General features: G+C 45.3%; 1 protein-coding gene across 3 annotated transcripts in view; it reads left to right on the top strand.

Annotated features, from left to right (window-relative positions):
* PCNX1 (pecanex 1) overlaps nt 1-9,542 on the top strand; it is an 89,705-nt gene extending 80,163 nt beyond the window's left edge. For all 3 annotated transcript variants that reach the window (XM_050898171.1, XM_050898170.1, XM_050898169.1), the window contains 4 exons: nt 1,074-1,315; nt 2,406-2,842; nt 4,260-4,400; nt 7,962-9,542. In XM_050898171.1, the coding sequence (XP_050754128.1) occupies nt 1,074-1,315; nt 2,406-2,842; nt 4,260-4,400; nt 7,962-8,102 (961 nt within the window). In that variant the 3' untranslated portion in view covers nt 8,103-9,542. The remainder of the gene's footprint in view (nt 1-1,073; nt 1,316-2,405; nt 2,843-4,259; nt 4,401-7,961) is intronic.
* The last annotated feature ends 17,051 nt before the right edge of the window (nt 9,543-26,593 follow it).

The following is a 26,593-nucleotide window of genomic DNA, read 5'->3' as shown; positions in this document are numbered from 1 at the left end:
CAAAAGCAACAGTGGCAGCTGTGCGTGGCATTCAGAAATGTGCATCCCAGTTCTTCCAGTTCCAGGAGCTGGTGCCGTAGTTGGAACAGTCCTGTAGCTGTTCTGATGGTCATATTTACGCTTAAACATCTACAGCACATCAAAACAGAATGTACTGCTTCACCCCAGAATATGCCACGCTTACTGCAGTCTGTGGTGTTTGTCTTCTGTCGCCATCTGCTTGTCTGACACGTGGCTAGAATAACAGGTGAAAGTATGACACAGAACAGTATTTGGATCCAAGCTGTGTATGCTTTGGGATTCTGGATCCCAGGGGCAAATAAAATGGGAAAGGAGTGCTCAGTGTATTTGAGTGCGACAGAAAGAAAAGAATAATAAAAAGTAGGAATTGAAGGGAGGAGGAGTGTGCTGTGGTTTTTGTGTCCATATGAAGTTTATTAATGCAAACAATGTGGTGAAAAGCCTGTATGGCTACATACACTGGAAAATGTTGGCTAACCTACTGTCTGAATGTTCAAAATTCACACAAGAATTTGTGATTCAAATAATTGTAATATGTGCTTCAAACAACTGTGAGTACATTACTGAAGGTAACAAGAAATCAAATACATTAAAAAGAAAAAACCACAACAAACAACATTCTTTTCCTGCTCATCTGAATAGACAAAGATTTTGCAGTATAAGAATACACGACTGGTGTGTTAAGGAGCATAAATTTTTCTAAACTGTTATGAAATAACCAGGATGTTCTACCAGCATTTTATATTTAGAATTTTATCACTTTATTGTACTTCAGAGGTGGCTTGATTTTTCAAAAGCTATTTTATATGAGCATTTGGCTTATCATAAATAACTTACGTGAATAGCTGTCATGAAGAAAATTGCAATCTCTTAGACAGCAGCATTTGTATTTGCAAAGCATATTCTGCAAAAATAAGTCAGGTTTTATCTGATTTTAGGGAATGCTGTGGATTGTGCTGAATAAAGCCTTTCGCTTGTCATCATAAGGCATTTCTTAGAATCCCGATGATTAGGAGGCCTGACTTCATGTGTCAATTGCATTATGTTTTCAGACTAAGGAAAGGCTGTGGAGCTGGCTGCAATAGTGGTGGAAACATTGAAGATTCAGATGCTGGAGGTGGAGCTTCTTGCACAAGTAACAATGCAACTATCAATGAGTCGCAGAGCAGCATGTCGCAAGGAGGAGGGAATGCAACTACAGGGCAGGGACCTGGAGCAGTACAGCACCCTCCTGTTGCAGCTCATCCCACAGCTCTTCCTGCAGCTCATCCACCAACTCATCCCTCCACTCTGGGTAAAGTCAAAATAAAACAAAGCAACAATTTTATACAAGTACAATCCTATAGCCAGAACTGGTCTTTCAGCTCTTTGGATCAGGCCTAAGTTAAAAGAAAAAGCAAACAAAGTGACTTGATTGTGTAAACACCTGCTGGATTCATTTTGAACTACAGTGCTGTTTTATGCAATGCAAGGTTCCCAAACAGAGATTTGAGCAATAGGGGTATAGCTGTGCTGGCAAAATAGATTAAATAACTTTTTATAGCATGTCTCTATGGATTGGATCTCTTCACTTCTGCCGTATTGTCTGCAAATGCTAAACTTGCCAGTTTTTGTGAATGTCTTTATATTTCTTATTTATACAGTGGAATGGATTTCCACAGTATTTTAGCTGAATCCTGTCCAAGAGTCTGTAGTGATCTGTAGTTAGGGAGGTGATAAACAGTAAAGCTGAGAAAAAGCTTTCCAAACTCTACCTTTACTCACAAAGAATATGAAAGTGTATGTAGTTGAATGAACTTTTTCTTTACACAACATAATTAGGCCTATCAGCTGTGGAGAGGTATCTACAAGTACTTAGTATAGGAAAAGCAATGACACCAATGCTTATAAGCTGCAATTCCTGTTTTTCACTTTTGAGTGTATTAAATTTTTCTGAACTTGTTTAAAAACAGCTTTTGCTCTAACATTTTCTGACTCAATCTTTGAACATCCAGTCAAGCATATTAAGAAGGAATGTTTAGTATTTTGAAACATGGACATCTCTACCTGCCTTAATGCCTTAAGTATGGGAAACTTAAGTGTTAATATTAAGAAACAAATTGTTAATGCGGGAAGAGCAAGGCTGAACCATTTTTCAAGCTACTTGTCTTGCAGGGATTGGGAATTGAACAGAATATGAAATTCCAAGATAAGATGAATGGAATGTATTCAAATGCTCTGCTATATGAAATGCAACAGAGATCTTCTGCAATACAGCTGTTTCAGATGTTGTTGATTAGACCCATCAGTTTTGTATCTAAGCGCTAAAACATTTGTGTGTCAGCAATCTAATGTGTGTGGGAGGCTTTATCAAACTCTCCTGATTCTGTATCTTTTACTTTTAGGCACCAGTCACAGCTCTCACTCTGTGCAGTCAAGCCTTGTCAGACATTCCCCTGCCCGTGCCTCAGTAGCTAGCCATTCATCTTATTGCTACGGCAGTCGTCATTCATCTCTTCGCACATCCACAACAGGCTTTGTGCCTTGTCGGCGCTCTTCCACCAGTCAGATATCCCTTCGTAACCTCCCATCATCCATCCAGTCCCGCCTCTCTATGGTGAACCAAATGGAACCTACTGGCCAGACTGGGGTCAGCGCGCAGCATGGACTGCCCTCTTCTAGCAGCTCCAGCCAAAGCATCCCAGCCTGTAAACAGCATGCCCTTGTGGGCTTTCTAGGGACAGAAGGAGGGAGTAATGCAACTGAAACTCAGTCAGGTGGTAATGCAAGCCCTGCAAATCAAATGCAAGCCAAAAAGGATGACGTTATTTACAGAATCCAGGTGAATAGTCCAGAAGAACAAGTTAACCTATGCTTCCACGTGCTTTTGTTAGTGTTACCTTGTATGTTGTTGAAATCACTACTTTTAAATACACACGCAGTCTGGAATGTCTCAGTATAAAACTATTGTGCAGTTACATTTGGAGAACTAATGTGAGGAAAAGGTTTTCTGGACAACCAGCCTTCCTGCATGCTTAGACATCACTGTTTACATTACTTACATGTTTTGCTGTAGTGCAGCTTTGAGAATGTCAGCTGAACTCAGTTCCAATTCATACTTAGTTTGCCTGTATTCATTACAACATGTAAAGCTAAACAGCTTCATTTGCAGGGCAGAAGGCAACTAGCTTTTTTCTTTTAAACCAAGTAGATTTTCCACAAAAGTAAGTGTAAAAATACTCACTTTCACTTTCATATGTATTTATTCTTTAGTTATTGCCACAAGTCTGGGTTTACTGAGCAGAAAACAGTACACCATTGACTAAGTTAATCATGGCAGCCTTACTCGTTTTGTGAAAATCCAGAAATTTGTATTCTTGCTCTTCTAGCTTTTATTAGCCCCACATACGTGTCTTTGGCAGTATATTAGTGGGAAACATCAATAAGTGTATTTAATAGGATAGATCATAACAAAAGTGATTTCATTGCTGATATCACCTCATTTTAAAGTAATTCTTAGTAAACTGCATCATAGTGGGGGAAGTTAACAAATTAATTTTGCAGATCTGTGCCTAGTAGCTTTTTTTTTCCAGGCAAGGGCCCTTTTATGCAACTGCTTCATTCCTCTGTGTGGGGAGGATACAGGCAAAGTTGACATGTGCCCTTGGATAGTGGACATTATGCGGTTCTCTCTGTCCTTAAACAGGAAGAAGTTTACAGGAGTTTTCTCCTGCTGCCTCTGTGGAAAGGCCAGTTTACTTCAAAACATGGGGTGGGTCTTGACTAACCATGCTAGTAAATAAATAGTTCTTCAGCCTAACAGTAAATTCTCCAAGACCATGTTTCTTAAGATATTGTGGAAGAAGTGATGAGCCAGTTTTAACAGCTCATCATCACTTAACTCTTCCCTGTTACTGGACCATGTGCTGCCAATGCTTACGTTGTGCCAGCTCCTCAGACCCTGCCATGAGCCAGTGTAACTGAAAGAAGGGGTGGGGAAGGGAACCAGAGCTGCTGCTTCAGACAGCAGTGAACTGGTATATTGTCAGCTGTGTCTGAAACCACAGCCTAACTTCCAAATTCTGTGCTGCTCTAGGCTTTTTCCTAGCCTGGAGCTTGAGTTTCCAATGTTGAAATTGGTCAGAAATCGATTTCTATGGGTTAAAGTCAGTTCTCTGGAAGTATGCAAAAGGTTACAGTTTATCTGTTTCTTTTAAATTTGGCTGAACTAACAGTCAAAACTCAATTCCTACTTATAGTTAATGGATCCCAGTCAAGTACTGGAAGGGATCAACGTGTCAAAAAGGAAAGAGCTGCAGTGGCCAGATGAGGTGATACGGCTAAAAGCTGGAAGAAACAGCTGGAAAGACTGGAGTCCTCAGGAAGGCATGGAAGGCCATGTAAGTTTTGCTTAGAAGTTGGCAAGCTAATTTTAAAAAAGGCGGTGTCTGGATTCTATGGCAGTCTGCCTAGATATCAAGGCCAAAGATACATGTAGTAGTAAGTTGGATCCAGCAGCTGTCCTCCAAGTCACTGTTGCTGGAAGAGCAGGTCTAGAATCCTAATTTGAAGCAGAGGGATATTTTTGCAACTGTATCCAAAAGATGCAGGATGATGATTCAAATGTTGTCAACCACCTTTCCTTCCTTGCCTTCTTAGAGCTTTTGTCATGAACTCTCAGGCATTGCGCTCATTCATCCAGCATTCATTTTCCTTTCCTTAAACTGTCAATCCTTGAGCAAATACGGAAGGTCAATTTACCAACAAGTCCTTAATTGAATGGTTAACAGTGTTTGTTTTTAAATTATTCTGATGAAAATAGAGCCAAGTAAGATTGCCTGTAGATGTCCCTTTATTATATAATAGGTATGTGATAGGTGTTTACTTTCCTTTAAGAAGGAAATCTGCTGTAACTAAAACTTACAAAAGCCTACAACGTGAAACTCTGCCTGCCTTTTTCCTAGGGGTGTTATATCTGCATTTTATAAAAATTCACTGCACTAGTTAGAAAATTTATCTCCCAATTTAGGTTCTTTTTATGAGGGGAAAAAACCTAGCTCTATCTTTGAGGCTTTTTGGTTTTTACTAGCGCATACATTTTTTTAGACCTTTGTGTCTATAAAGATGCTCCAGGGAGTATTCTTTCAGTGATAAATAGTAAAAGGGAAGAGTCACTGAGATTGTGTCTGCATTGGTTCATCGATACAACTGTATTTTCATTTGGAATATGTCGGTTCTGCCAGTTCATAAGAATTTGCTTTATTGACTGCTTACCTCAATTGGAGGCGTTGTTTATAAATTGGATTCAGGGACTGGATTTTGCTGTCTGAAAGTCCACATCCACATCACTGTGGATGTATGTGCGAACTTCAGGTAAGAAATGGCAATATGCTGATAACACAGTGTATGCTAAATCTACCCTGATGTTATATGTATGTGAAGGAAGGGCCCTGGAAATACAATTATTCGTGGAAGGAATTTATCATAGTTGCTAGTCCACTCTTAAGATAGTAGGGTTACCTTGTAGGTAACACCTAGGAGTAGAATGCTGTTGTAAACATTCATAGTTATGTTGGGTTTAGATGTTACACTTTTGGAATTTCCTTGTTAGCTATTGCAGATCAAGTATGTCAAGATGGTGAATGTAAAGGGTTAAATTGAAATGTCCTGTTGCCTAGTATCATTGGACAATTTTTTCAGGAGTTCGTGAGTGTGTTTTGCAAATTGCAGCATGCTGACACGTACAGTGATTGATGTTACAGAAAGATTAAAACAAGAGGATTTGAAGGTCAGAGTAAGCTACTGTTCTGAATGCTTCTCATCTATTTTTGGTGCAGCATACTGGCAGGTTTTTTTTTTTTTAGAAGAGCATCTTTTAACCTAAGAAGAAAGGAGGAAAGCACCAGATTACCCTATGTGTGATTAGGAGGAGAGGCTTTAACTTGATGACATAGTTTCCACTGCCTGCTTCAGCTGCCTGTGGTTAAACATACTAGTATCAGTAAAGCCATTATCTTAGGACAGTCTTCCCTTTCTGATGTTGCGGTCCTTTCTGCAAACAGGCAGAAATGATTCTTACCTGCTGAGATGCTGCTCATCAAGTCGTTTACCAGCCAAAGCCTTATGTCAGTGTGCTTGGTATGAAGTTCAGCACTCAGTTGTTTAAAACTTCTCTACTACATAGAAAAAAGCACTTTTCCTAACTTTGCTTTTTATTTTGCTGAGTATACAGTACAGTATGTATAATACACACAGACATTACAGGATTTCTTCAAGGAAATGAAATTTAGCAATCCTCTTTGTATTGTAGCTACTTTTTCCAGGACTTTGAGATTAAGGTATACTCTGCATTATCTTTCTGGGATACCTGACACTGGCATGCAGAAGAACCCTTTTCCCCCAAGAGATTCTTATCACCTCTTGAGTATCTAGTGACATCATTTTGCATGTTATCAGTCATTTGGGGCATCAAATAAATGCCAGTCATGATAGAAGAGATGGTAAAACTGAGTGTGGGGGGATGGTTGCAGTGAGTTATAATCTATGTACAACTTTTGCATATACACAGTTTTTTAAGGAGCCATGATATTGATGCCTTTGGAGTCGGCCCTTAGCTATCTCAAAGGCACCGGTTTTAAGTTGGACAACAAGGATGTAGTACGTGGACTTTATTGGGAGATATTTTATGTCTGGGGATAGAATATTCCTGGTCTCACTCCATACAGCAGCATAAAAAGTTTATTTGGACAGACTTTGAAGTCAGACTTGAACAGACCACTTAAATATCATGCTGTTGCATCAAACAAAGGGGCATTAAAGATGCCATGCTTCCCTGGCTGAAGTGCTCTCCCCATGGATGCAGTGTAGATCTCATGCAGTAGACGAAGCTGAATCTCCTTCACCCAGTGTTAAAGAAATTGGCAGCTGTCAGCTGGGTATAGCGAGGATTAAGGGCGTCTCTTGGATTTGATCTTAGAAGATGTAGATTACTTGTGGTTTTCTGTCCTTTTTTCCCCACCTGTGTCTTTAGAATTCTTGAAAACTGTACTGTCCTGGATTTTGTAAAAATTAATTTTATTTGATTTTTACCTTACCTTGTCTTGAATTTAGGGTTCTTTTGCCACAGCTGGCAAATCTGAGAGAATTCTATTTCTATGGAGCTGGCAATACTTAAAACCATGTTACTGGAGCATCCTTGTGGTTCCTTTGGGGCACCCAGAAGTTGAGGGTGTATTTTTACGGAGGCAGCTGAGCAGAGACAGACAAGATCATACAAGGGCCTGTATGGAAAAGGGACCATCTGATAGTCAATATCGGGCAGGATCCTTGGAAGCAGCAGATCAAAGTACCTGAATTCTGTAGATCCAAAGGAGTATGGGACAGTAGTTTGTGGCACCATTTCTGATACCCTTCCTCTTTGTAATATTTTTTCATTTTAAATTATCTTTGAATAATTTAATTTAAAAGATCAACCTTGAATTCACAGTGAGTAGGGAACAAAATTAGGGCAAGGGATTTGACTTAGAGGAGACAGTAGTTTACACCTAACTCCTGATAAACTACAGTTCTGTCCTATTATGTGCTCTGCAACACTGAGGTATTTTAAGACTATTACAGCTAGAGCATCAAAATATCCCAAATCCGTACGTGTACACTTGTTTCAGTTGTTACTCACTTTGCATGAACTGTTTGGTTCTGATTTGGGTCAAGTTGTTTGTTCCTGCTGAAATTCAAATCAAAGGCTGGCTGTTCTCAGGTAAGCTGCAGATCTCCAGCAAGACTTCAATGAGTAGCTTACCTGTGGGTATGCTGTCACTGAAAAATGAGCAATGAAGTCAGTATAGCACTTACATTACTGCTCCTTTTGCCCTGTAAGGGTCTTGAATTATCAGCCACAACTTTGATATGGCAGCTCTCCCTGTGGAACTTATGTTTTATTATACTTTTTTCCCCTCCTCCAGGTGATTCACCGCTGGGTGCCTTGCAGCAGAGATCCAAGTAGTCGATCCCATATAGATAAAACCATCCTGCTGGTTCAAATTGAAGATAAATATGTTGCTGTTGTTGAAACTGGAGTCCTTGAACTTGGGGCTGAAGTGTAAATCTCTTTGAGACTGAAACTTCCCCTTCTCCAACCGTTCAGAAGAGAGAAGGGTCCAGAAGAAGCAGCTCCCAGGATATGAAACTTCGGTCCAGTTGTAGGAAAGGACTTGAAACACAGATTTGTCTAAGTCCCTTTCCCCAAATAAACAAGTGTAAGAAATTTTTTTAAGTTGTCAGCTGCTGAAGAAACATTTGCATGAAGGATAGATTTGTTGAGACATATCTTATTGTTTATAAATTTTGTTTATGCATTGCGTAATGCTTTAAATCAACAAACTTTTCAGTTCTAAGATCAGAGCACCTCATATTTTTCTAATTGTTTTGCCAAAAATTGCCATGTCTTGTCACAGAGTGTGTGGAATTCATCCACCTTATTTTAAAGAAATTGACTACAAACCTTCAGTTTGAAACAGTGTAAGAGTTTCAGGTGTGGCAAGAAGAGACTGAACAGATGTATAGATTCTTATTCCTTATGAGCTAAACATTAATGAGAACTGCACTAATTTTTTTACAGCAATGCACTAAAAACAACCCTGAGATTGCTGAGAACATTTATTTATATATATATAAATATAAGTATATAAAATACCATTATTTAAATTGCCTTTGGGATTAATCCCCTCCCTCTCCATATACATGTTGATGGTAAGGGCTGTGCCATGGGTTTGGTTCTATGTTCTGTATTTCGTACAAGTGCATTTGCTGCATCCTCTTCACAATAAATGGTAAAATAACAAATATATAGAAAAGCACCTGAGTATCCCTGTACTACATCAGACTCTATTGTGGTGGCAGTGGTACCTCAAATCTGTACAACATGTCTAGCTTTAAAGTGGACCCCAATATACTACCTTTCATCTGTCCTCCTGTCGCTAGCCATGGCTACTTTGCTTCTTTACACCCAGAGCTGGCTATGTTGTTTCATTGGCTCCTCTCTGGCAGAGACAGTTCTTTGAGTTTTGTAGGGGGAGGTGCAGGTCCATGATTACGTCATGGGTGCTTGAAGGTTTTTTTGATTCCATCCAATTTAAAAAGAAAAAACAGCAACAACAACCCCCCCCCCCAAAACAAAACCCAAAATAACTTGACTTCAATTTTTAAAGAGCTTTTATAGAAGGCACAGCCCTGAACTTGTATCACTTTTACCACCTTGCCTTTTCTTTCCCTTTAGTCTTCATTCTTTTCTATGACTTGAATTTTATTTTCTGTGATTATATATTCTATGTAAGTGTAATTTGAGTATTTATAACTGTGAAGTTGAATTATTCATGTGTTACATATCCTAGGTTTTATTGTATTTTTTTTAAAAGTGTGTATTCAGGGAAACAAGTAACTCAGAACTATCATGGGAGTGTGAGAGGGAAACTGGTTTGTTCTTGACTTGCAGTTCCTATGACTCACTTAATCCGTAAGAAAAAAATGTACCTGTTGTGATTGTTTCCTGTTTCTGACCTGTAATTATGTAGGACTCTGTGGGAAAACTGCACACAGTCCTAGCTTTTGGGAGCAGCCATCTTCTTCCCAGTCACCTCTGCTTCTTTACATGTAACGTAACCAGAAGAGACTTCTGATATACCACAGAGGTTATTGTAGTTATTTCTCTGACATCAGAGAAACCTTGTCCATTATGTACCTAATGTAAGAGTAAAATTATATGGGATGAGAAAAAACAAAGGAAGAAACAGCTACCTAAGAAATACTGATATTCTGACTCAAGTCACTGTATGCCATCTAGCCATGAAAGGGTAAGTCTGTGTGCCTGGTAGCTAGTGGATTCTTGATACTGTTCCCAGTGAATTATACTGGGACCTTGCTTACATCATATACTATGCAAACTTGTACTCAAAGTACTGTGCATCTTACAGTTGCATATTACTATTTGGTTTATGCATATGCAGTCCGTCCCATTTAATCTTGGTATAAATGCACAGTTCTGGATCTGCCGCCATTGAAATAATTTCGCTGTTCCACATAGTTTATCATATGTGCACATTATAGTGTAGTTGAATTCATCTCCTGCATATCTGAAGATGTAGTACAGTAGATGAACCTTCTTCAGCAGTCTGGTAATGTTGCTGTCAAGAACAAAGAAAATGTGTGAGTTTTGAATTGAAGGTGTTTTAGTTAAGGCTTTATTCTGTGTCCTTCCTTTCAGGTTATTACAGGGTTTCCTGTATCACTAGGAATATTGCTTCATTTTAGAAAGAGAAATTTGTTTGAAAATAGGCCCCCATTTGATATTAGTTGCACAAGGTTTTTTCCTGTACTGAAGCCTTGAGGTAAACAAATGACAGAAAAACAAAAGACATTGTTTTGGTTTGTTTTTTAAAACTTGACCGAAGCAACTTTCAGTGTGTTAACCCTGGCTCTGAACAATCTCTTTCACTCTCTTCGGGGCAAGATAATGACAATGTCCATTGCTGGTAATAGACATGATAGGAATAAGTGGCTTGTTAATGTAAAAATTCTAGAGAATATGTAACTGCCTGGAATTAGATCAGCAGATGGGGAAAAAGAAAGGCTTTTTTTTAAGGGGTACAGAGAATTGATGGATCTTTCTGTTTATTTTTTTTAATCTTAAGGCTTTTGGTGTGTTGCCTTCAGGAGATGGAGTTTAGTATGGCCAGTTAACACGTTAATCCCTTCTTTCAGATATTCAGCAAACACCTGTGGTGAAGCCATTCATAGTGCTCATACCTATTCCACATCTGCTCAACAGAAGCCACCTAGTTGAAATTTCACTCTTCCATAAGGCATTGGAAAATTAACTTTTTTTTAAAGTTTTCCTGCATTTGGAACTCTTAAGATTCATACATGATTTTATGTTGGTTTGTGCAAAGTTTGTCTTAGTTTCCACTGTGCAAGTGACAAAACCGTGTTTGTTTTCTTCTAACTCCCCACAGGATAGATCTGTCCATGGAAACCTCTGTTCCAGATGGAGATAACTTCATCTTTTCTTTTCTTTTCTTTGGCCTTTGTCTTGATGCGTAATACTTTTTCTCCTGCTGTGAGTATGGAAAAGATGGGTATTTTCAAATTAGTCCTGTCAGTCCAGATTGAGCTCAGCATAGAGCAGTTTGGTTTGGGGGGTTTTTTTGTTGTTGTTTTTTTGTTTTTTAGATCTTTCTAAGCTTTCATGAAAACCCATTATATATAGATCAGTGCTTTAACTCTGTCCACTTGCATTGGTGTGATATTCTCTTGCCATAAGAACATTCCAGTTAAGTCCTGTTGTTTTAGCTTCCAGGTAGATCCCAATCTATTTTGTTTCTCTCAGATTTCTTTAAAGGTGGTATCTATGTGTACGTACATAAGGACTTACTGCTCCCTAAAACAAACAAACAATTACAGACAAATGCTTGAAAACCCCACTAATCAGATGATGTTCATTGGTAAAAATGGCTGCTACTTAATTTTTTCCCATTTCACCTGCCTGTGAAATCTTTTAAAATGTTCTGATTAAAACAGACAAACAAAACCCTAAACTGTGTATGTGACACCACTGATGACACCTAGACTTCTGTGCCACTTGCACTGTATGATACTTGTGATGAATTCTGGGGATCTGTCCCATGATTCAGCATTTGTGAAATGATTTCAGAGTTGGGGGGAGAGCAAGGGGGAGATGATGATGATGATTTTTTGAGGTAATTCCATGTAGGTTGAATGGTCCTACAGCTACTTTGCCTGGGACATTTGGCAAGTTTCTGAGCAGTGATCTCAGTTTTCCGGTCAGGTGTGTAGTTCATCACTAGGCATTCCTTACCCCCATGTTCACAACCCCGTTGGGAACTGAAGAACTCTTATGAGAAGCCTAGATGACTGGTGAGGTGAAAGATGAAGACTTGTGGCACAGGTCCATGCCCTTGGCTGTTCGGCAAGTGGCCATAAAGCTTGGTCTGGACTGGGGGGAGAAGAGATGCCTTACAACTGGATTCAACTTCAGATCGTTTCTCTGGTAATGCACGCAATGCCATACGACCTAGGAGTGTAGATACAAAGACACTGCTTTAAAGATCTTTCTCACTTACAGAACTCTCCATTCGTGAAATGGAGCAGGATAGATTGCATTTCTTACCATTAACAATATTACTCAAATATTATTCAACTTATATTGGATTTGGGGTTATACCACCACAGGTTTTATGTACTTAATTTTATTAAGGAATTTTATACCTATTATATAGGCATCTATTCTTTTCTTGTCTGGCTTGCTATTTGATAAATCTAATGCAGTACATTCAGTGACGCTGGACTTTTTCAGAAATTATACTGGTAATTACTGGTGCCTTAGTAAAAAAGTGGGTACATAACACTTTGGTGGAAAGTAAAGCATGTGGCTTGTTTCACCCCAGCATGACACGCATATTTCAAAAAGGTGATCAAGATGGCTGCTCCAAAAGATTTCAGGAGTATACATACATCACTCAGTCACAAACATCTGAATATGAGCAATTGTTACGACTTCTGGTATGTACAGTTTGAGTAGATAATCCCAGTACACCTAGTCCACGGCTCTGAAAGATGGCGATCAAATAGCTGGATATGTTAACGTGTGACACAGATGCCCCCAAAAGCTCGACGATAAGCTGCTGGTTAGGAAATGGAGGGAGAGGGGAGTAGAGCATAAATGAGAGGATGGCTTTTGGTTTTCAATGGACAGTGGAAAATATATATTGCCTCTACCAGCAAACGGATACCTTGCCAGGGATAGGGATATATGTACCTGCGTGTCTGTGAGTGTGTATGTGTCTGCGTGTGTTATTGGAAACAGCCTGTAAATATTGTAGCTGTTTAAAATGGAAAAGGCAGAGTTTTTTGCAACGTGTTGCAGCAAAAGGACAGTATTGACAGTGGAGAAACACTGAGAAATAAAAAAAACCTTTTTTCACTTGTTGTCATTTATTGCACTATTACATTCTCTTAAGATGTCGTTAACATCTGTCCCTGTAATGACTATTTTAAGTTTACTCAAATCGCCCTTTAATGAAGGAATCTCTTATTTTAAAATTATTTCTCTTACGTAGCTGTAGTAGTAGAAAGGAGAACCTCAGCTATTCCTGTTTTACTGCCAGCGTCATACCTGTTTTCATGCTTGTACATAAATACGAGTGCCACGTGCCCTCTCTTCTACAGCTAAAATGTTTTTCTCTTGTCTTTGTTGAAGTATTTTCTGTATTTATCATAGATTTCCCTTCCCTCTGAATCTCTTTCAAAGCCCAGAACACTATTGTACTGTCTTTATGCTCTGTAATTTTCCATTCTTCATACTTCCCAGGGAAATATTTTACCTAGTGTGGTTTAATCAGTGATTTCTACCTTTCTGCTGTCCTTGATCCGGTAGCTAAGTGCAGCATTGTGTAAAGTCCTGACGAACACTACGCTTAATGAAGCACTTGTTGATACAGTGATACCAATTTAAAAATACTCAGCTGCCATCTGTACACTGTCTGAAATTTCTTCACGCTAGTACAGAGTATTACAACATCATCTTGTCCCTCTGAGTTAGAAGTGAATTTTTCAAACGTAAAAATGACAGCTCTGGGTGTTTCAAACTAAAGATTGGATGTTCCCTTTTGTTTTGCAACATTATCCATCTCCTGGAGCTTGCTTCTGTTTGTACTAGACCAGGTGATTTGACCAACAGCTGCTTCAGGCCTTAATTTATGAATGAAAGAGGAGAGTACAAATACAACAAGTGTTCTTAAGGGAAAAACAAGTCCTTTTTAATAAAAGCCAGTGAGTCTCACTGAAAAGACCAAAAGGTCTGTAACTGATGTGCTTACAAAAAGCAGCTGAGGTTCAGCTATATTTCTAACAGTGACAATATCAAAGAAAGGACACGATCAGCACTTCCAGTGTGATTTAGGGGTGGCAAAGGAGAAGATGGATTTGTGCTCTAGTCCACTGTTTCTTGCTGTTGGTGTCAGCCTAAGGACTGCAACTGGTAATAACTGGGGGACTGGAGCCCTGGGTTGTGGTTGGAGTCTTTACCGGTTTAGTTTTGCCCGAGAGGAATCCGATCCACATGCTCCAAGACTGCGTATCCATGTGAGCCCATGTCTGGGAACTGGGAACAGGACCTTTGCTTCAAAAACACACCTGGTCTGTGCGAGTGTAATGCCTATCACATGGCTTCCTCGTAACACCACAGATGATCCTGTATAGTGGTTTTTAATCGGCCTTCCTCTAAAAAATAATTCTTGTATAGAAAGATGATACTTGGCTTCCAGCAGAACATTGCGACGCTTACTTTTGAGCATCTCTTAAGAGAGTTTTCCCTTTTGGTTGGAGCAGCTTAAATGTATTTTGCTCCGACTCATCAGGAAGTGGTTTGGTTTTTTTTTTCCTAGATAGTGGTGCAGAACACCTTGTCCTAGGGCAGCGCTAGCAGCATATAGCGCTGATGATGCAGGGTACCGAAGTGCTTTTGGTGGAAACTGAAGTTACTGAAGAAATGAGCTCACGCAGTTAAACGGCTTGGGCAAGAGGTCTGTCTTAACTTCTTCCTAGTGGTTCAGTCTTCCGGGCTTCGCTACATGAACAGAAAGAGCACCAAGTTATGCTGTGACTGTAAAGAAGGGAAAACTTTGGATAGACGGATGTTTTGACTGAGAATTTTGGTTCCTTTTCAGCTCCCTTTTCTGCCTTCATACTTTCATAACTGAAAAGCCAGGTTATTTTGGGCCTTCTTCAGTCTATAAAAGTGTTGAGATGAGCTGTGTCAGAAACAAGTCTGAAAAGGGTAAAGCTGCAGAGCAGCAGTTCTCTGTTAGCGCTAGTTTTTAGGTTTATGATATTGAGTAAATAAGCGTGCCCCACGCGGTAGGATTGTGAAGCTCTAAGAAGATAATTAGGAGGGAAAAAAAACCCAAAGAAACCAATCTTTGAGTCCTAGAGTGTTAAAGAGAGCAATGGTCACCCTTGAAAGGGGTCCCAGGCCCTGGGGGCGCAAGGTGGGTGAAGGGGCCTCTAACTCACGTCTCGGTAGTGGCTGTTCCAAGCTGGCTGAAGGCTTGCTGAACCAAACCGCAAGCTGCGCAGATGAGCTGTGACAAGCGGGGAAGGAGCGCGATGCCCGCGGCGCCCGGGCGCTGCTGGTGCTGCTGGTGCTGGTGCTGCTGCTGCTGCTGCTGCTGCTGCTGCTGCGAGCCCGGCGCAGGGCTCCCGCTGCCGGGCGCCGGCGCTGTACGCGGCGCGCTGCTTCCCCCGGGCAGCCCGGCGGCAGCTCGGCCCGGCGCTCCCCGCCGCCGTGCCGGTGCCCGGGTGCCGGTGGGAGGCTGGGGGCGCCCCGCGGCCGGCAGGTGGCGGCAGGAGCCCGCCCAGCGCCCGGGGCCGCCTGCCCGCCCCGGCCCCGGCCCCGGCCCCGGCCGTCAGAGGGGGCTCGGGCTCCGCCGCGGCCGGGCAAAGCCCCGCTCCGAGCCTGGCCCCCGTGCTTTTTAACCGGGGGCGAAGGGTCGTCTTCAGGGGAGAAAGCAGACAAGCCAGGGGCTCGGGGCAGCCTTTTTGATGCCCGCCAGCCGCCCCCCCCCCCCCCCCGCTCCGCGCTTCCAAACCTCTGCCGGAGAGGACACGGCGAAACGCAGCGCCTGTGATTGCAGAGAGCTAGTTTTTAAATCCCCACCTGGCTTTCTGCTTGCTCATCTGTTCTAGCGAGCCTTTGGGGTTTGTTTTGTTTTCAATGTTGCCATTTTAATCTCCACCCCCTACCAAAGCATCCAGATGTTTCTGCTAAGCTAAGCAGCAAAGCTGATAGCAGCGTTCGCACGCAATAGGTTAGTGCTGAGCTGCCCCGTTAATCCTGCGTGGAGAGGATGCTGCAGTCCTTCCCTGCAGGGCTGGGGGGGCTCCGGCTGGAGCGCCTGTGGCAGAAAGCCCCTGCTAGTTCATGCCCTTGTGCTGGGGCTGCTGCCTCTCCCTTACGTTGTCGGGAAATGGACCCTGCTTTAAAAACATAAGCCTTTTCTCCCTACTTCCAGGTGGGAATGCAACCCCAACCCCAGCAGCCCTGCAATGGGAACGTGCCAAGGGGCAGGGCAGGAAGGAGCAGAGGGCAGAGCAACAATCCCTCCAGTGAGTGCAGAGGCTGAACACTTCATTTAGGGATCCCACAGTCTGAAATAAGGTACCTGGGACCTTGCTGGGCCATCACGAATTAATATTGATGAGCCTCCCACACCCGTCAATGAAAACTGCTGAGAAAGCCTTCATGCGGCGTGGGAGCAGAGTAGCCCATATCCCCGTGGCAGCGCAGGCAGCATTGCCAGTCGGTTAGGGCACGGTGCGTCACTGCCCTCCATCCTGCACCCCGCACCCCTGAGACGCCGATGGACCGAGGCGGCTGGGGCTGGCTCCAGACCTGCGCTGACCAAGCACGCCGAGAGTGACAGCAGCGTGTGCCCAACCACTGCTGCAGCCCGGGCGTGAGCTCGGGGCAGTTGTCTAGGAGCCCTTCGCCCCCATCGGCTCTGCTGCTGGCTGGCTTTGCTCGGGTCTGTGGCCTTCCCTCCGTGGACCAGGGCAGGGATGAATGAGTTTGATTGTTTGATTTGGGGAGTTTTGGCATTGTTTTATAATGTCCTTTTAGATGTCAAAAAGAAAGGAAGACACCCAATCAACCAATAATTTTCTTTGACTGTCAGTGATCCCATGGCTAGGGAAGTAAGAAGAAGAGAGGAACAAACAGCAAGAAAAAGGAAGACAAACATACTAGGGAAAGGACACGCAAGGAAAGAGAAAGACCACCTTCATCTTTCTGGAAGCTGGAAGAGACGAAGTGGGCAGCTCCAATGTCACTTTTCAGCCTCTTTCCAGTAATTCCTCTGTGTTTAAGTGAACCTCAAAAGTGCAAATTAATTTTGAATACAATTCCGATTTAGCAAACACCAGTCTTGGAAACTACTATAAAGGTCATAATAGGCCACTTCCTTCACTGCAATGTTTTGTATATATTATGGTGCATTATCATTCTCATGCAAAATTGCAGATTAAACCTTGGTTTAAGAGCACAGTGTCCCTGTTCCTCTGCGATGCTGGGAATGAAATGGCTGCTGTTTCCACATGCAGTTCTTGGAAATGCAGGGCTAACTCCTGCAACCCAAACACGTATCCATACTGCAGTTGCTCAAAATGTAGGCTGATGAGGATCTGAGTGGCCCCTGCTGCTTGGTCGGACCCCGCATCCCTTCCACTGGCATGGCAGGTCTCACAGGATGGCTCGGAGAGGCGTACTGTGAACCTGCATGGAGTTCAATAACTCTTTTTCACTCCTGCTGTGGAAAGAAATCCTTGGGACCTGCGCCCTTGTGAATCTCTCCTGCAAGCCTACGTGCTCCATCTGATGCGGGTGCCAGAAAACGCAGGCAGAGATTGTCACCGGTAAGTCAGCGCTGTCTTTGTAGAAAAGAATTTCCTCCTTTGTTGGCGGAGTGTGTTTTACACGTCCCGGCAGTGGCTGCTGGGGATGGAGAGGCTGTAGCGATGTTCCCCAGCAACAGGAACCGTTCCAGCCCTCCTCCGTTTTCACTGTGGGAACATCAGAGATTTGGAGCACACCGTCTCCCCCTCCCCTGCGCTGTAACTGCCACGGTACGTTAACTTTTTCTCTCTTGCACACTTCAGCGCTTTGAGCAATCAGCCCTCGGTGTTCCCTGACACCCGCTGAGAGAGGAAGCCAATGCCGTTCACAACGTCTCTCCTTGCCGGTGCAATCGCAAGCCCCGTCATTCAGATGTGCGGAAAACAAAAGCGGTAGCAGCTCGTCCCTCTGCGAGTTACAAGACAGCAGCTCTCCCTGGAAGAAGCAGCGCTCTGATATATTAGGAGCAATTACAAACTACAGCTTCCTCTCTTCCTGTCATTCTTCTTGTTTGCTATTAATGGAGCGTTTTGTTCCATCAACGTACATTGCGTACATCTACAGCCAGCCTGGGGCTGTTCCCTCCCCTGGAGCTGCAAAGAGGTTAGGCCAGCGGGGCTGGCGATCACTGATTGCCCGGGCCCCCCTAGGCCCTCCCACCCAGCCACGGCGGAGCCCAGCAGCTTGTACTTCTTGCCTTCTCAGGATCTTTTCTATGAATAGCAAGGTAACTTGCTTGCTGCACCCTGGTTTTAATGCTCTTCGCTCACCTTTGCCTAAGGCTTGGAAACCTCTGGGCTGTAGCTTCCTGCAGCAGTCCTGTCTTTTGTCACTGAATCTGTGAGAATGACCCCTGAAAATGACTCCTGGCTGTGGCCTGGGTGATCTGCTTTATGGGTGCCTTACCCGACTTAAAAAAAAGATTGCATTTGAAAAACGCCTTGTACTTCAAGGTAGGTTAGTTTGTTGCTGCCAGGGAAGTACCTGGGTAAGGGTCCCCTTGGCCGGCCAGGGCTGCTCACTGCCATCCACGGAGCCTGGATGTGCCCCTGGAGCTGCAGCTGCACTCCCCCCCAGCTCCGCCAATGCATCCCGCTGGCACCGATCGCTTCCAGGGCAAACGGCGCCAGCCCGTCGCTGCCGCAGGGCCGGCTAGGCACAGAGAGGGTGACCCTAACCTCAGTAAGGGCAGCGGCACCGACGCATTCACCGGCAGCGTCTGCGCTGAGCCTTCCCCCGTCCCACCCCACAGCTGCACAAGCTGTGTCCACCTCCCCTGCTGACCCCTCTGCTTGTGCTGCCCACCAGCAGAACCCACCACCGTGCCTGCCAGCCCATTTGCCTGCTGCCAGCTCACAGGGAGCCACGGCTGAGGTCTGAGACCTGATTTCCCTTCTCCGCCTCTTTTGTTTTTTTTCAGTTCGGCATGATGCAGAGTGCATTAGGACTGAGGAAGCTGATACCTGTGAGAAGAGACAGCCCTAACATCGTATGGAAGTGCTACTGCTTGGGATCTCTGAGTCAAGTGGGCACCCTGCGCATGGGGAGGTCTTTCATCTGCTGGGCAAACCCTCCAGCCTAGGTAAGGATTAGCTGCCGCCTGGGAGCCTGTGCCTGGATAACAAGCGTGCTGGATGGGTACCTGTGTGGGGTAGCATCACAGGATGGTTTGGGCTGGAAGGGACCTTCAAAGATCATCTAGTCTAACCCCCCCTGACACCGGCAGGGACATCTTTCACTAGATCAGGTTGCTTAAAGACCCGCCCAACCTGACCTTGAACACTTCCATGGAGGGGGCATCCACAACTTCTCTGGGCAACCTGTTCCAGTGTCTCACCACCCTCATTGTGAAAAATGTCTTCCTTATGTCCAGTCTAAACCCACCCTCTTTCAGATTGAAACCGCTGCCCCTTCTCCTCTCACTAGAGGCCCTGGTAAAACGTCTCTGTCTTTCTTATAAGCCCCCTTTATATACTGAAGGGCGAGGTACCTGCTGGGTGTGAGAAGTTGGGAGCTCCAGACAGCAGAAACAGTGTTACCTACTGCGAAGCTGATAAATAACTAAGATTGATGTTAAACAACCAAGCAGTACCAACCCAAGGGGCAATTAGATGAAAGCCCTATACATTTCTGCCTGGGCCTTGCCACCGCTCCGCCTTCGCTGTTGCAGCAGAGGTTGGAGGCCTTTGGAGCCCTCCACGTGTGCCGGGGGATTGCTGTGAGCAACCAGCCACTCCCCTCCCTCGCCTTGTGCTGTAAAACCTGCCTCGTGGATAACAATGAATGGAAGTGACCTGTGTAATGAGTAATTGGCTCAGAGCGCGGCGTTGGCTGCGATTACGAGTTCATCTGTACGTGATGTTACGCTGCATGGCTCCCTAACTATTTTCAACGCAGTTGGTTTTCATTATGGAAAATGCGTTCCCTGAAGGAGACGGCAGCGGTGCTGGTGGTATCGCGCAGTGGCACGGCGGAGCTGGGCTTCGTCTCGGGCACGAAACGCACCACGTAAACACGAATAAACGTCAAGTCTGGGGGGCAGCGGTACTTCTTCCGCTCCCGTGCCAAGCCCAAAAACACGTGCTCGCCCATCTCCATGGCCAAGGAGCTGTCAGCACCAGGGGGATGGAGGGAGGGGAGCAACCCCTCACCTCTCTCACCCCTGGCCACCGCAGCTCCTCTGGGGAGGGAGCAGATGGGCCCTCTCGAGCTCCCCATCACCCTTTGCCGCCCCTGGTCCACCCGCTGCGGGAAGGGGGTGAACGCCACAGTGCTGCCCCCGGGAGGCCTTGGCACTGGCACGGCTGGAAAACTGTCTGGGGGCCATCCTCCAGCTGCCAGCTCGGGGTTTAGAGGCATGCCATAACTTCCTGCTAAGTTATTCTCTGTTTTATTAAATATTTAGCAGCGACTGTTCTAGAGATTAGTGATGAATGATAGGAAAAAAACCCAAACCACACAGATGACTTTTACAGTCAGGTTTGGTGTACCAGTACTCCTACGCCCGCGTTTCTCTCCCAACAGGAGCCAAATTGCACAGCTTTATGTAACCAGCTATATAAAGAGCGCCTTGAAGGAAGGTGAAAACGCCGCCCACCCCACCCCCCCCACCCTCGCCCCCAGCACCCCCTGCCCTCCCCCACGTGTGTGGGCTGCTCACGGCCTGGCCACCCACCCAGCAGCACCGGCAGGCCGAGTGCTGTTGCTTAAAGATGCCCAAGTGCCGCTTAAAGGTGCCCAAGTGCCGCTTAAAGATGCCCAAGTGCCACTCAAAGATGCCCAAGTGCAGCTACGTGCCCAATGTGCACCCAAATGCCCGCGGTGCGTCGGTCCCTGTCTGTGCCCCGCGAAGCTGCTTCTAGCTCTGGCATGTCACTGCCTGAGGTGTTTTCGTGGTCAGGGGTGGGGGGATGGAGGAAGAGGAGGGGGAGTTTACAGTCACCGCACAAAGCATAAACTGGGCAGTGTGTTCAGGCTGAGAGCCTTTGCTTGCCCAGCCACAGAAGGCATTTGGGCAGGGTGAGCAATGATTCAGCCTTGTGGCTTGTCTCTGGGCCTTTCAGAGTAGTGCAGGGGCAGTCCCTGGTTTGCTAAAGAGGTCCCAGCACACATTATTCTATGTGTTTATATGTATGTGTGTATATATATATACACACACATATACTATCTTCTGAAATTAAGGCTGCCTTACAGAGTCACATCCTGGGATGTCTGCAGCAAAGCAGGCGTTGCACGAAGGTTTAGGCAGAAAGCACGTGGGTCGCGTGAGCTGGAAGCTCGGAGAAAATTGTAGCTGTAGCTCAGCGTTCCTGCCTGAGCCCAGCTCGGGGATTTGCTACGGGGCGCTCACATCTGCGGCCGCAACTGCGTTTTCATTTTCATCCTGCAAACGATTTATAAACAACGCCTGGGGACAAGCATGGTTTTACCGGCTCTCTCCCTCATTCATAAACATGCAGATGCTCACCTTTCCTAACTCTTCTCTAAATGTTTTCCTCACCGGTTTTAAATGATGCCTGGGAGGATGCGAAGGGTGGCAGTGAAGGGAACTATGCCTCCGTTGTGCACATAATTACAAAACAGTCATGTAAAATACATAATTGCTTGAGTGAGAACTGCTTAAAATATGAATTCTGACTCAGCTGGCAGCTGCTGTAGCAGGGGCCAAGGATGCTGTGGGAGAAGGTGTCTGTGCAGAGGTTAAAGCTGAGCAGCAAGGCACGGGGGCCTGGATTGCAGTCAAAACTCTGCTGCTATGGTGACTTTTGGATCATTTTAATTATTTCCACCTCCCTTTTCATACCTTCTCGTAGGTGAAAACAGTTTTATCTGCCTCATGGGAGAGAAGTGTTGTGGGAAGCAATTTCTATATATGTATGTCATGCTATAAAGGTTTTCGTAATACTGATGTAGATGTGAGCTTCAGATGTTCTCATTTTTGGGGGGAGGCAGGGTTTCTGAATCAACTCACTCGACACAGAGGTAGAAGCCAGCCGAGAAAGCAGCCCAGCTCCGTGAGCGCTGCCATGCTCAGGGGTGTTGGAAATCCGAACTCACAGCCTTGAATTTTGCAGTCGTAGCCCCTTCCCCTGCAACAGCTGGAGCCACAGCTCGGAGGAGGGGTTCTCTGCAGCCAATGCACTTCACGGGGGTCAGGAGAAAAGCCTCCAGAGTGATATAAACACACCACGCGCCAGCATAAGTCCAGTTGCCCATGACAGGGCTGGAGGCTAGAAAAGGGTTTTCTCTGCAAAATACCTGCCCAGGGGAAGGGGATCTGCTTAGGCTGGTTTCACCTTGGAGCAGTGTGTCTCAGGAACTCTTTGCACTGCACCTCCTTCCCCATATCACTGCTTCTCATTTTTCCCTTCATCTCCCTTATTGTACCTTGCCATAAACTAGATTCAGTGCACAGATCTGGTCTTTTATGTTTGTACAGCTCCTCAGACAATACGGCCTTTGAGCGCTTATCATAACACGATTATTTTAGGGCATCGGCAGCTGTTCACATTTCCTGGGCACAGTTATAATATTGTTTAGATCCTTCTTCTTCAAAAGTGAGAGTATCAGTAATGCAGGCTGCGCTGGTAATGCAGACTAAAGCCAGTTTATTTCAATATGTATGAGATTTCTTCCTATGCAATACGGGAACCTTTCTGAAGTCAAACACGAAATGAGTCATTACTCCCTTATAAATCCGACGCGGACAGTCCGCCCAGTTATGGCACTTGCGGAGAAATGGCTCTGCGTGTATGTCTGTGTCTTTCTTCCTCTCCCCCCACTGCCCCTGGCTTTCCACAGTAATTGCCATTCTCCTCCATTCCCACAAGTACAGGGAGATCTACAGGAAATTATATTGCTAATTAAGCTATGGAAGAGAGTACAAAAGCCCTAAACTATAAATACTCCATCTGTGTTAAAAACCAGTAACATGTATTGTCATTGCTGGTTGGAAGCCAGCACAGCCAAGGAGGTAGACAGAAACTTTGGGGAGCAGGCGGCACAGGCGGCGCAGGCAGAGCGCTCTCGGAGGGTCTCTGACCGCTTGCCCCCAGACTCAAGTCACAGCATCGCTGCAGCAAGAAGTCAGGATCGCAAGCAAAACCAGGATTCCTCAGTTATCCAGCTTTTCTAAATACAAACTGCATCAAATTACAGGTGATGTCCATAAGATTTTTATATGGTGTCACGCTTAAAGTAGCTTTCTAGCAGCAGTGTAGTACGTGGTGGTGGGATGAAGCCGAAACGCCGCTCACAGCCGCTGCGGCCGCATCCCCGGCGAAGGCGTGCGCCGGTGCATTAGTTCACCCCAGACCCCCCCTGCCATACCCCAGTTACAGACCCGCTGCAGCTGCACGGAGCATTGACCCGGGGCAAAACCTGCAGCCAGCGAGTGCCCGTGGCAGCTGTTTGGTGCCCAGCTCGTCCGCACCCGACACCTGTGGGTCCTGCCCGGCTGGTGGGGCTGCGGGGGCCTTTCAGAAGGACGGGTCCTCAGGGTGCGGGTGTGGGACAGGTGCCTTGCTGGGTCCCATTCGTGTCACCGGATCACTCGCCGGCTGACCGTTCCCCCTGAACACCCGCCTTCTGCCCGACACTGTCATGCCACAATGTGCCTGCACGAATCTGTACTTCACGTCATCGTCCGAGTTCCTGCCTGTAAAATCCTGAATTGCGTGCAGAGGTGTCAAAACCACTTTTTGTAATTTTGTACTGAGGCGAGTGGCTGAAGAGGGAGAACGGGCGCTGGGAATGATGCCTGCAGCCCTGGTGAGGTTTGCCTTCTGCTGCTGCATCTACAGACTGCACCCAGGCTACGAGTTTTTCTTTCCAACCCGAATAATCAAAACTTTTTCCTTTTTGATGGAATTTAAGATTTTCACATTCTTCATAGGCAAGAGTTTTAAGAAAAATACCAAGTATTCAGAGAGACACAATAAACCTTGAGACTCAGCAATGCTGCGTATGCAGAAAAAATATCATTTCTAGGTCATGGAAATAGGTTAATTCAGCAGTTACAGGAGCTGAAATCCGGTCCACAAAAGTACTTAGACAGAAAATGCTACTCCTCACTACAGGTGCTTCAGTTCAAAGTTTCGATCCTCAAGACCTGTGCTGAGATGCTGAGATGACAAACATGAAGAAGTTCTGGGCCATTAACCAGAGCGACAAGAAATGCCGGCAGTGCTTCTTCCCCCTACAATGGTCCAAGCAGCACGAGATCAATTAGCTAAAAGACCCGACTGTTTCTTACGACAGAGGGGGCCACGGCGACGCACTCTCAAATAAGCTCGTGCACAACTGGGCATTACTTCGGTTTGGTACCTCATTCTGTTGGATACAGTTTCTTTATCATTAAAAAAATAGGAAGTCTTATGCTAAAAGCTACATGTAAAAGGACACATTTCCTGATGGAAGCACTCGGAATTAAGGCATTACATTGTACTTCCCTCCTTAACTTTGTCATTCAGTGCCTTTTTGTTACAATGCTGCTTCATTACTTAATTATATGTATATTTGGCATATGTTTCTTGCCTAACGTGCTGGATGTTGTGCAGTGAATGAATCGGAGTATTGGACAGCCCATCCTGCCTAGTGAATGAGGCAGGTGTCCTGCAGGAAAATAATGCTATAATCAGCTTCTACTGTTATTTGTGTACGCCAAGAAACCAGATCAAAGTGTTTCGAGCAGATTTCATCTCACCTCTGTTTAGCACCGAAGGGGAATTTGCACCTTGCAGCTGATATGATCTAACAGCTCTCTGCTCCCTTCCCTCTGCCACGGCTCCCAGGCAAGGGGTCCTCCCGCTCCCGGTTTCTGCTCCCCTGAGACTTAGGGAGGTTGCCTCTGCCAGCTCAGGGAGCAGAGCCAGCTCAGAGGGCTGCCAGGGCTGGTGTCAATGCAGGGAGGGAGAAGTGGGACTTTTCCTTTCCTTGGCAGCAAGCTGTTAGATCAGCTCAAGCCATAAATAATACCAATCGCCCTCTCTAAGGAAGGTCTTTATCCAACAAGCACATTGCCCCAGGACAACTGCTCTCAGTTCTTAATTAACTGCCCAAGCTACAACACACAAACTCACTTCTGTACAAAATAGAAGTCCCTGCAAAATGAACTTCCCTGCTTACCACATCCTATCCTGGATGAGAGAACTATTTGCCCACAGGGTTTCCATGCACAGCCCCGGTGTGGCAGGACAAACACACACCAGACACTGATGAAGAGCAGACAAACCTGCTCACCAGGGGGTTGTTTCCCACTGGACACCCCCTCCCTCCCCAGGGAAGGGACAGCTACAGAAGGCTTTCAAAATCCAAACCTTTGAAGGAAAGCCTGTGACTGTGCTGGACACTGCAGGCTCTGCCTCTTTCCGCTGGTCACATGAGAGGGACACATCATCCCGTCTCCTCCCGCACACCACAGGTACCAAACACCTTTTTTCTGGTGTTTGGTTATCTACCTGGTTACCCAGCGAGGCTCAGAGCTGAGCAGGAGCCACTAGATTGCTGCAGCGAGCAGTTATCCGTAGTCCTGCAGGATCCCTCTACAGTCAGCGGAGGGAGATAAGCGGAGCGGAGTCATCCTCTTTACCTTCCCACAGGTGCAGGTTAGATGGATCTGCACCTGCTGAACCCTGCGAGCTTCACTGCCACGACCCTTTAGCACTTCTGGAACATGCCCAATATTGCCTTAGCGTAGTGCTGTAACATGCTTCCACCTTTGTACCTGATGGGTTGTAAATAAGCTTTAAAACAAAGCTGAATATAAGAGGTTGAGTGTTCAGTCTCATAGCAGGCTCTATGCTCAGGGTGCCTTCACTTTCGGTACAAACATTTCTTGTGATTTTTCTCTTTGAGAAACTCCCAGCTGTGCTGTGAAGGGATGAAGAAGCCCTCACCTGCCCCACGCAATTCCACTTCAGTAGACTGAGTTTGTTAACTATTTCCCTTCTTTTCTTTGCATAACTTAGAAAAATGATGGTCTCCTATAAAACCAGTGAGCAAATGTGCTTCTGGAGGGTAGGGAAATACCCTCCGTAAAGCAAATGCTGCGCACACTGGCAGGGAAAACCGGGAGCCTCCTAATGCAATTGTTAAAGCTTTCTGCTCTCTCTGGACCAGCAAAGGACCAGTAGCTCAAATCTCAACCCACGATGAGCTCAACGCTGAACAGAAAGTGTGTCAAGATGAGCAACTTCATCAGTCAGAGCCCTGCTCAGCGCTCCCCTGCAAGCCAGTTCGAGGGACCCGCCTGCATCCCAACAGCCATCAGCATCGGCAGGCGGGGGTGAGGACGGTTCCCACGACCATCCTCCCAGAGCTCCTTCTCTCGGAGAGAACCGCTTTTGGCCGTTGGGTAACACAGCTAGTCTTACGAGGCACATGGTGTTAGTCCAGGCTGAATAGCTGATAGGACTAGATTTGACATGTGTGCGCACCGAGACATCACCTTTTTAATGACACAGTTAGAGACATGGTTTTTTTCTCCGTTAGATCTCTGCTTCATTAAGGGTCCACAAGACACACACTAGGAGAATTATGGCAACACAGGAAACAGTCAGTTAGTCCCTGCGCAATTTTCAGATGCATGCACCCTCTGTTAATTAACCTGTATCAGCTATGCTGTAACATGGT

This window comes from Gymnogyps californianus, chromosome 5 (assembly GCF_018139145.2).
Source record: "Gymnogyps californianus isolate 813 chromosome 5, ASM1813914v2, whole genome shotgun sequence".
NCBI classification, from domain to species: Eukaryota; Metazoa; Chordata; class Aves; order Accipitriformes; family Cathartidae; genus Gymnogyps; species Gymnogyps californianus.
This window is presented reverse-complemented; position numbering and strand designations above follow the sequence as displayed.